Here is a 10,567-nt window from a genome sequence, read left to right as displayed (position 1 = left end):
AAAAAAAAAAAAAAAAAAAAAAAAAAGACAAATAATAAACAAGTGTTGGTGAGGGTGTGCAGAAATTGGAACCCTTATACGCTAGTGATTGGAATGCAAAGTGCTGCAGCCACTCTGGAAAACAGTATGGCAGTTCCTCAAAAGGTTAAACCTAGAGTTACCATATGATTTGGCAGTTTCACTGCTAGGTACATACCAAGAAAAATGAAAACATGTCCAGGTAAAAACTTGTTCATGCGTGTTCCAGCAGCGTTATTCATATTAACCACATAAAAGTGGAAACAACTCAAATGTCCGTTAACTGATGACTATGTGAACAAAATGTGATATTCCACACAATGGAATATTATCGGGCAATAAAAAGATGAAGTTCTGATACATGCCACAACAGAGATGAACGTTATGCTAAGCGAAAGAAACCAGATACAAAGGACCGTACATTGCATGATTCCATTTATATGAAATGTGCAGAACAAATACATGTATAGAGACAAAAAGTAAATTAGTAGTTGCCTAAGTCCTGTAGACTGGTGGGATTGGGAGGTGATAGATAAGGAGTAGTATGGGGTTTCTTCTTGGAGAAATGAATACATTCTAAAATTGATTGTGATGATAGAGGCACTACTCTGTGAATATACTGAAAGAAGCCATTGAATTATATACTTTAAATGAATGAATTGTTCGCTCTGTGAATTATGTCTCAATAAAACTGTTTTAAAAAACAATAGCGTTGCTTAAAGATAAACTAATTATTACTCCATTTCCTACAAAGTTTAATCTACAATTCTGGACTAGTTTTATCATTTAAAATATATCAAAAATTAATATTTGGGTTTGATTTATTTTAGGGTGTCGTTAATTAGTTAAGTTCATTCTGACTTTCATGAATTGGGTTTAAACTTCTAATGTGTATAGTTTTTCTTAGATCTACGTAAATATTTTTATATATACAAGCACACATACGCACACACATGCAAATATGTAAGCTCCACAAGAACAAACTGTCTCACGTTTACAAATCCATTAACTTTACATATTTCAGTGGAATTTACATTAACTGATTTTAGTGGGAATATTAAGAGTTCATATATTTTTGCCTTAAAATGTATACTGTTATGTTTTTTTCAAATCTTCATTCAGAAAAGATATGTTTAAAAGTACTTTAAGAAGAGTAGAAATGGTAAGGCAACTTCTAGTTTCAAAAAGTAATTTAAGTTTAATAACCGAAAATATATTTAAGAATTATTCCTAATAATATCTGAGAAAGATTTAAAATTTTCTGTTTTAACATTATTTTCATTCGTATAGTTGTGTGTCTGAATCCTATGAAGTATGTATAGAAATGAGTTCTTCCTGGTTATAAACGCCAGCCTTGGCAACATTATTGCATATAAATGGTCAGTTATACATCTATACTACTACTCATCCCCCACTCACCGACTTTGAGGTTACCTTTTCTCTTCCTTTATTCTCAGCTACCAAGTTTTTCTGGGTCCACATGACAGTTATTAGTGCTGAAACCTGTGTGCTTAAGTATCTGTCCTCCAAGACCTCCTTCCTTTCGTTAGAGGACCATGAGCGCAGTGGTGTGCCCTCCATTTCCCCCTACATTTTACCTCTCACAACTCTGTTCATTTTCATATGTAATCTCTTTCTCAGGTTAGCATATTTTATCTTTAACTCCTTTCTTTCCTCTTCTGTTCCACATTTTACCTGGTTTTCAGTCTCCTGCCTCCCATTCCACCTTCATCACCCTCTCCTGTTCATTTGGAAGTCCCTGCCCCTACGAGATTAACCTCAGTTAAGACTGACACCGTAAGACATATAGGGTGATGCTCTTGTAATAAGGGAACTTTAATTTAAAACAATGAAATCACATGTAAGTGTCAATATTTTAATGCTCTAAGAGCTTAAGTTTCTTTCAGGATATCCATAAATCTCTTTCATTACTTCATTCTTCTCTAATTAAATCTTTAACTCATGCATTCAGGATAATTTTCCTATTGCCGTATAATTGGTTTTCTGTTTTAATTAACTGATAGCATTACAATAGTATTGCTTTAGAATTGTTTTGTGTAAATGGATAGTTTTCCAAATACAGTATGGGCTAAATATACTTGGGTTGGTTGACCTGATAACCTAACTTTTGCATATACTTGTGTTTCTGTATTTAAAAGGCATTCTGATTTTGAAGCTACTGACTCCTTATCATCTTGGAGATAATTTCTTTCCAACTTAATAATATCTTTAATTTTCATCCTTACCTTTTTCCACTATAGAACTGAAATATCCAAACTCCTTCACAGGAGTAATTACAGTGTACTCTATTGTTAGTATATTTTCAATCTTAAGAGTAGTAAAATGAAATATAATATAGTTTGAAAAGTCAGAATAATGTCCTATGGCTTTATTTCTCTAAGTTTAGTTTTAGATTATCATTATCTCTTGGCAAGAACTAACTTCCTAGGAAGCAGTGAGTTTGAATTTATGTTAAGAAATGAAATTAAAATCTTCCAAGGATACCAATAAGTTCCTCCTGCCTCTTACCAATGCACAAAAAAATCTTCCACAGTGGGTATAGAGTTTCAGTTTTGCAAGATGAAAAAGAGACCTATTGCACAGTAATGAGCATATAGTAAACACTCCTATACTGTACACTTCAAAATGGTTAAGATGATAAGTTTTATGTTATGTGTTTTTTACCACAATAAAAAAAATGCTTAGCCATTAATGAAAAAACGAAAACAACCTCCCCTATCCTTTCTTGAGACATAAATTCTTCCCTGGGTGCTCTTCTGGACTCCTAAATTGATATAAAAGTGTATTTTGAAAAACCTATTACATAGAAAAAAGTACAAAAGTAAGCAAAGGTGTAGTTACTGGATTGCTAATTCCAGCATTCTTCCTAATAGTAAGAAATTGGAATGACCATAAATGTGTAACTATATGGAATTGGTTTTGTAAATAATGGAATATTTATGCATTGAAGCAAATTCAGTCACTGAACAATAAATATAGCTCCTCATTTGCCTATATGGAAAGTCATTTATCATATATATTGAAGTGAAACTAAGCAGAATATCAAGTAAAATGTATAATATGATCCTCTTTTAAAATAACATATGTACATAAGCATACATGCATATGTATATACTACATGTGAACAGCTTGAAAGTTATTAGCATGTTGTAGTTATCTCTTAATGTTGGCGTTTTAGATATTCTTAATATTTTGTTCCTTTTTGTTTATTTGTATTTTCAATTTTTAATAATCATTGTGTGTACTTAAAATACTTAAAAGTGATATTTAGGAGGTAAATTCGGAAAGACTATTACTAATTAGATAAGAGAAAGAAGGATAGTAGATGGTATCGTCAGCTGGGAATGTAGAAGAAACCCTAGGTTTCCCTGAAGAAATAAAATGAATTGAGTTTGGGCATTTTATATTTGAAGTACCTCCCAGTTGAAATGTCTCTTAAAGTCTGTAGGGCCAGGAGAGGTGCTGGAACCAGAGGGTAGAGATTAGGGGTTTATTTAGTTGAAATGGTTGATTTGAATAAATGTGTCCTCTGAGAACGGGTAGATTGAAAGCTGTAGACACTTTTCAGAAAAATACATACATATTCACAATGTTTTAGACATAGAATCAGGACCTTCACAGACACCCCTCCACAGAAATCTATTGTGAAAATATTATCTGGACACAGTGAACCCAGTTTAAAAATTCTTGTCGCATTTCATTTCTCTAATGTTATGCTTGGGGAAAATGAGGCCCACGCAGATTAAATGAATTGCTTGAAGTCAGTTTAGCTGATTCAGGCCCTATGTTATCATCCATGTCCTTACTCAGATATTATATTACCAAATAATTGTATTCTGACCTTAAGAGTATAGTATTTTTTTAATGTTAAAATACAACATAGCACTAGAAACATTGTAAAACTTATGGCAGCCATTGAAAATTAACTTTAGAAGTTCCTGTTTTCATTGCTGTTACCAAACATGAAACTTTCCTGTCAGAACCAGAAGGAAAACTATAGTGATCAAATTTCTTGGCAGGTAGCCTTCCTACATTTTCTCAACAGTATTTTTGTTGTTGTTGTTTTCGGTTCTGTGAATTAATTTGCATTCATAGCCTTGCCTCTGTAGCCCTTGAGACTTCAGTTTCTTATCCATAAAACTCATATAGCATATACTTCTACCTTGTATCATTCAGTGTTTGTTTTTGTTTTAATCCTGAGGGACCACTTTTGGCCAATTGAATCTATTTATCCATCTGACTTACGCTAAATCTTTTCAAATGAATTGGCTTTAAAGTTTTATCTGATTGGGAGAAAAAAGAGAGGGAGTAAAAACTAAAGAAAGACGCCTCATACTGTAGGTTCAGGCTCCTGTTTTTCTTAAGTAATCATATATTTTAGTCTTTCACACAGACTAGTTAATGTAGAAAAACCAAGTCATGCTTTTATGTCACATCACTTGTTCATGCACAAAGGCGATGTTAGTTTCCTTAATAACTGACAAGTAGTCCTTCATTTTCTTAATTCATTTAATTGTTTTACGCTTTCAGTATAATTTGCCATTTTTGCCTATGGTTTGTGTGCTGACACTCAATGAAAAGGTGCTGAGTTGAACTTTTTCTTTGCTTTCTGTGTGCTGTCCCAGGAGCAGGCTTCCTGGGTATGTCAGTGTGATGACAACATGGTTCAGAGACTAGAAACAGACTTCAAGATGACTCTTCAGCAGCAGAGCACCCTGGAGCAGTGGGCTGCATGGCTTGACAATGTGATGATGCAAGCACTGAAACCCTATGAAGGAAGACCCAGTTTTCCTAAAGCTGCCAGGCAGTTTCTGCTAAAATGGTCTTTCTACAGGTATCGTCTCAATTTTTCCTATTCTGCAATTATGTATGTACATGCTTCTCAGAAAAAAAGCAAAGAAAGGAAGACTTTAGTTTGCAGAAACTCCGTGTTGTGATTATCTTCAACCCAACTCATGACTACAGCATCATGGAATTGTACCAGGAAGCTTACAGAAATAAAATTCCTGCTAGGAAAAGAAAGGCTCTTATTCAAAGCCCTAGAAGTTCTCAGATGGGAACATCTGAGATCCCAGTGTAGATAAGATGTTTAGCAACAGTCAGAAAAGGACTACGGTCCTCCTTCTGGCAAACGTGTGTTATTTTAGTCTTCTTTCTTGAGCCCTTACCACCACTCTTCTTCTTCTCTAGTTCAGGGATTCTCAAACTGTGGTTCGCTAGACCAGTAGCATCACTATTGCTTGGAAACACATTAGAAATGCATATTTTCAGACCCCTCCCCAAAATGTACCTGAATCAGAAACTGCAGAGGGGAGGCCCAGCAATCTGTGCTTTTTAAAGTATCCTCCAGGCAGTTCAGATGCATACTCAGAACCACCTAGTTAATTTCTTAATTTGATCAATTACAATTGTTTTCAAACCTAGCTGCACCTCAGAATTAGTGGAAAGAAGAACAAAACAAAACTAGGTATCTCCCAAAAACTACTGAATCAAAATCGTGGTGGTTAGAAAGTAGTGATTAGGAGTAGGGATAATCAGAAATTTTTTTTCAAAAAGCTTACTCCTGGTGATTCTAATGCATAGCCAGTTTAGTATCGAATAATCTAGTAATACAAAATGAATCACTTTTTGACTAAAAGGATATATATATATATATATATATATATATATATGTAAATGTATGTTTTTCTAGACATAGAAGAACCCCAGCAGAGAAAGATTACTTGATATATAATATCAAATGTTGGGGTGAACCATTGACCGTAGGTCTACACCAGGGGTTAAAAAACAGAACCTGTGTGAGTTGGCATATATACTATATATATGACATAGGATGGAATTGACAGAGTTCCATTCCTTAAGCTGTTACATAAGTCATATTTTTGACCCTGGAATTTATTCTTGTGATGGGAGTTCATTTCTTTGCTTCTTTAGATAATGGTGGCCTCACTGGCTCGGGCCGAAAAGCCATGTCTACTTTGAGGTTTAGGCAGTCCCTAATTTAGTGCCTGTGCAACCATGCGCTTATCAAAGTAGTGACTACAGGACATACCACTGACTGTGGCTATGAGTACCCTATGGTCATCATCTGGACCTCAGTGGTGAGTCCAAAGCAGTTGTGAGGAGAGAAGGTATAGAAAGAAGTAGCAGAGTTTAGAGACTAGTAGAAATTCTGAACCCAGTAAGCCCAAATTACAGGATTTCCATCTTGTTTTGACCACCTTGATAAAGATGGAACCAGAGATCTTTTAATTATGATGGTAGTTGCTTGGTTTTTATTGTGACTTCTTTCTTTCTCAACTGATTTGGTCCAATTCTTATTTCTTAAACTGAAGTAGAGGTGTAGATTCACTGTATATGTTTAATTAGGAGTTAAATTATCCTTACATCCTGAAAACCGTTATCTAGTGTCTAGCCCAGGGTTAAATGCAGTGAAAGAAAGTCTACCAGTTTTGTGTTGTTGTTTTGTTTTTGTTTTGGGGACGGAATAATTCCACGGTTTTGTCTCTCATATATTTAGTGCTTTTAGTCCATATGATTTGAAAAGCACCTTATTATGGTGCTGTCTAACTCTGCGACCCACTGATATGCTTCATTAAAGCCAGTCCTAGGTTTAGATCTGGGTATCAGTGAGCAATGTGTTGATGATATGAGTTTTCCTTTGATATATGGGGAAGATTTGGAAAACATTATCACAGTATTCTCAAAGTAGATGTAGAAATAGTAGTATTAATAGTAGAATTCAAAATTTTAATTTGGGAACATTTCTTAAGAAGATTTCAGATATTTTCCCATTTGCTTGCAAGTTGATTTCATCCATTTTTTTTCCTCAGAAAATCATATAGATGGTATATGTGCTTCATTAATGATGAAACAGCAGTTATACTAGCTGTTGTTCCAAAACCTATATGACCAAAAGCAGAATGCATCCTCTATATCAGAAAAAAGCAAGGGTTTTTTTTTTTTTCTTCTTACTGCTTTCTTATGTCATTACATCAGACTTGCCCTTACTCCTTCCTGAGGACTTTTTTTTCTATGTTTAGTTGATATCATTTTAGAAATACACTCCCGGAGCCTTTGTCTCCACAGAGATTTGTTGCAGGTATCTTGACAGAAAATTACTTACTTGTATTTCTTGTTCTCTGCAGATATACAAACCCAGTAGATCATCACTTGCCTGCCTTCTGTCCTCCCTCAGTTGGGGATAGTTGGCTTGTTATTGTTAGGCACTATTATGGTTATTATTTTCATTTCAAGAAGTCTTGAAGGCGTATACTTCAGGGCCACAGAAGGAAAGGCATTTTCAGACAGATGCATACCTCCTGCTGGTAGGAGAAGTCAATAACTTAGAAACTTAAGAGCCTCTAAAATTTGACCTGTTTTTTACCAAGGCATAAGAACATATTGAGTAATGAAAACTGCATTCACAAACAGAAGCAGAATTACAGAGTATTTTTTTTAATGTTTTTGGCTTTTTTAATAAGATTTGGCAAAAAAAAAAAGAATTTGGCAGTCACATATGTCAACCCTTCATTTTCTGAAGTTGATTAATCTCATAATTTCTAAAATTCTGTGTATATATTTATATGCATACAAATAAAGAAATGGACTGGCAGGGAATCATGATAGCAGCAGTTGACATGTTGCTGCAAACACCCTCTGCTCCAAACGGGGGTCTCTCCTTGCCTAACCTGGCTTTGAATGACTACTGCTGGCTCCCTGAGAGGTGGAAAAAATATCACCACCTTTCTTGGGCAGAAATGTAGAAGTTAAGTGGGCCATTTCTCAGCTTGTGTGTTTTGTGGATAACGGAACACAGAATTCCTCAGGGTCACCCTGAGGGTCAACCAAGTATCCCATTTTTAAAAATGAAATTTATAGCTTCGATACAGTGACTTGAAAGGGGGCACAGAGAACCTAGTTTGCCTACAATTGAACAATATATAAATCTTCCAAAAAGTAATACTCTCAGAATCAGCTATAAGCACTGTTTGAGAAGAGAGTTCACGGTAGGGGGGGGTGGTGGTCACAGGTGTGACGTTCTCATCTTTCTTCTTTGGAAGGGTGTGATGTATCCCCAAATACATAAGGAGGTGGATTGAGTATCATGTGTTTGGGGATATGTTTCATTTTCCACACCATGAGTTATAAAGATAAATACACAAAGGTATTTCTCATCCATTATAAAATAATTAACATTTATAACTCTGATTTTAAAAGGAGTTGAATTCATGGTAACTTAGCAACATGAAATTCAGTGGAATCAATTTTGCAACATATCTTACAGAAGTCTGAATCAGACAATAGGTTTCCAATTAAACTGTTAATTGTGTCATTTGATACTTGGCTTGTAGGGCAGAAGCCCAACACAGAGAGCATGAAGCAGACATAGCATTAATAATATAATTCAACTGATTCTTTTCTAAACATATGACAATAATTTCTTAGCATGCTTATCAGTATTTTTAAAAATAACTAGGTATTATAACTGAAGGTCAGCACCCTTTTTTTTTTTTAATTTTCCAACAGAATTTACTATTACATGTGTACTTTATGCTGAAATACGGTGATTGCCCAGCTGTCAAATAGAATCCAAAAGCCTTAGCATGGCCTATAAGACCCTACATGGTCCAGCTGCTAGTGACCTCCAGGTCCCACCGTGTATTCTCTTTGCTCACGTCCTCCAGCCACACTAGCCTCTGGGCTGTCCTTGGAATAAAACAAACATAGTTCTGCCTCAGTCTCTGTATTTGCTCTCCTTTCTGCCAGGAAAGCTCACATGTTCACACGGCTCAATCCTTCACTTCAGTCTCGGTTCTGCTCAAGATATCACCTCCTCAAAAAGAGTTTTCCTGACACCCTAACTTAAAGTGCCGGCACCCATCACTCGCCAATCTCTTAACGTGACTTATTGTTTTTCATAGGGTTTAATCACTACCTAACTTTATATTTTATATCTACTCTGTTTTTATCAGCTGTCTGTCCTACTAGAATGTGAGCTCTGTTGAAGCCAAATTTTTGTCTGACTTGCTCTAGAACAAGACCCTGGCACAGAGTAGGAACACAATAAATATCTATTGAATGAATGAGTATGAATTCTCTTGGAATAAAAAAATTGACTTTGCATTTTGTTTAATAATATCAGAAAGCTACTCAGTATGAATATTCTTATTAGTCATTTACATTATTTTAAGGGAAATATAAAGCCCTAAAAGTTGAATTTTGAAATATACATATAATTCATTCTATATCTGTGATATTTATCCCTGCAAAGATTGATTGACATTCAACCGGCCCACGATTCTTCTATGTTACAATGAATATCTTCTTTTTAAAACAAACAATTTTCGGATTATGAAATTAGTATATACTCACTTTAGAAAATCTGGGAAATGCAAATACTATAAAAAGAATAAACTTAAATCATCCATAATTTTACTACCCAGAAATAACTACTGGTAAAATGCTTTCTTTCAGTGTTATATAAAATTGAGATCCAGTTGTTTATCAGAGTTTATTATCTGTATTTTTCCCTTAACATTTTTCATTTAACATTGTACCTTAAGCATATCTTAAGAAACATACTTTTTAATGTCCTCACAATATTTCATTTTGTGTATGTCTCATACATAATTTAAACATCCCGTTTGTCTCTTATTCTTGAGCATTTAGGTGGTTTTTGGTCCTGTGATACAATTATAAAAAATACTGTAACGATTATCTTTGTATAAAGTTGCACATTTATCTTCAGATAAATTGAAATAAATTTGTACTTTTTAAGGTGACTAATACTATTTTAATGAAGTGTGCTATCTCGATGCTTATAATAAAGTATTAAACATTCCCATTTATTTAGGGATAGGATTTTTTTAAAGAATTATATCGATAGTTTCTATGTTAAATGGGCTCATATTATACTTTTTAGTTCTTGCACTTAACATTATATCATTGACATCTTTCCAAGTTACTGCCTATGTGTGTACTCTCCCTCATTTCTTTAAACTTTTATATAAATTTACATATATGAATGAACCATTTTTTTTTACTTAGTATCCTACAAATGGATATTTAGTGTTGCCCCCTATTTTCTCACCAGTATAAATATTGCTGCAATTAAAACTATCTTTGCTTATTTGTGTAAATTTCTAGAATTAGAACTGCTAGGTGATCACACCAGTCAGAATGGCCATCATCAAAAAATCTACAAACAGTAAATGCTGGAGAGGGTGTGGAGAAAAGGGAAGCCTCATACACTGTTGGTGGGAATGTAAATTGATACAGCCACTAAGGCAAACAGTATGGAGGTTCCTTAAAGAAACTGAAAATAGAACTACCATATGACCCAGCAATCCCACTACTGGGCATATACCCAGAGAAAACCATAATTCAAAAAAACACATGCACCCCAGTGTTCACAGTAGCACTATTTACAATAGTCAGGACATGGAAGCAACCTAAGTGTCCATCGACAGAGGAATAGATAAAGAAGATGTGGTACATATATATATATATATATATATACATACAC

At 34.5% G+C, this 10,567-nt stretch overlaps 1 protein-coding gene across 6 annotated transcripts in view; it reads left to right on the top strand.

Moving 5' to 3' along the window:
* The window catches only part of RFX3 (regulatory factor X3), a 284,844-nt gene that overhangs the window by 246,044 nt on the left and 28,233 nt on the right, over positions 1-10,567 (top strand). For all 6 annotated transcript variants that reach the window (XM_024734283.1, XM_024734289.1, XM_024734284.1 and 3 more), the window contains one exon: positions 4,665-4,873. In XM_024734283.1, coding sequence (XP_024590051.1) covers positions 4,665-4,873 — 209 coding nt within the window. The remainder of the gene's footprint in view (positions 1-4,664; positions 4,874-10,567) is intronic.

This window comes from Neophocaena asiaeorientalis, unplaced genomic scaffold, assembly GCF_003031525.2.
Source record: "Neophocaena asiaeorientalis asiaeorientalis breed wild unplaced genomic scaffold, Neophocaena_asiaeorientalis_V1.1 scaffold256, whole genome shotgun sequence".
Taxonomy (NCBI): Eukaryota; Metazoa; Chordata; class Mammalia; order Artiodactyla; family Phocoenidae; genus Neophocaena; species Neophocaena asiaeorientalis.
Note: the sequence above shows the minus strand (reverse complement) of the source record. Positions and strands in the feature narration are given on the sequence as shown.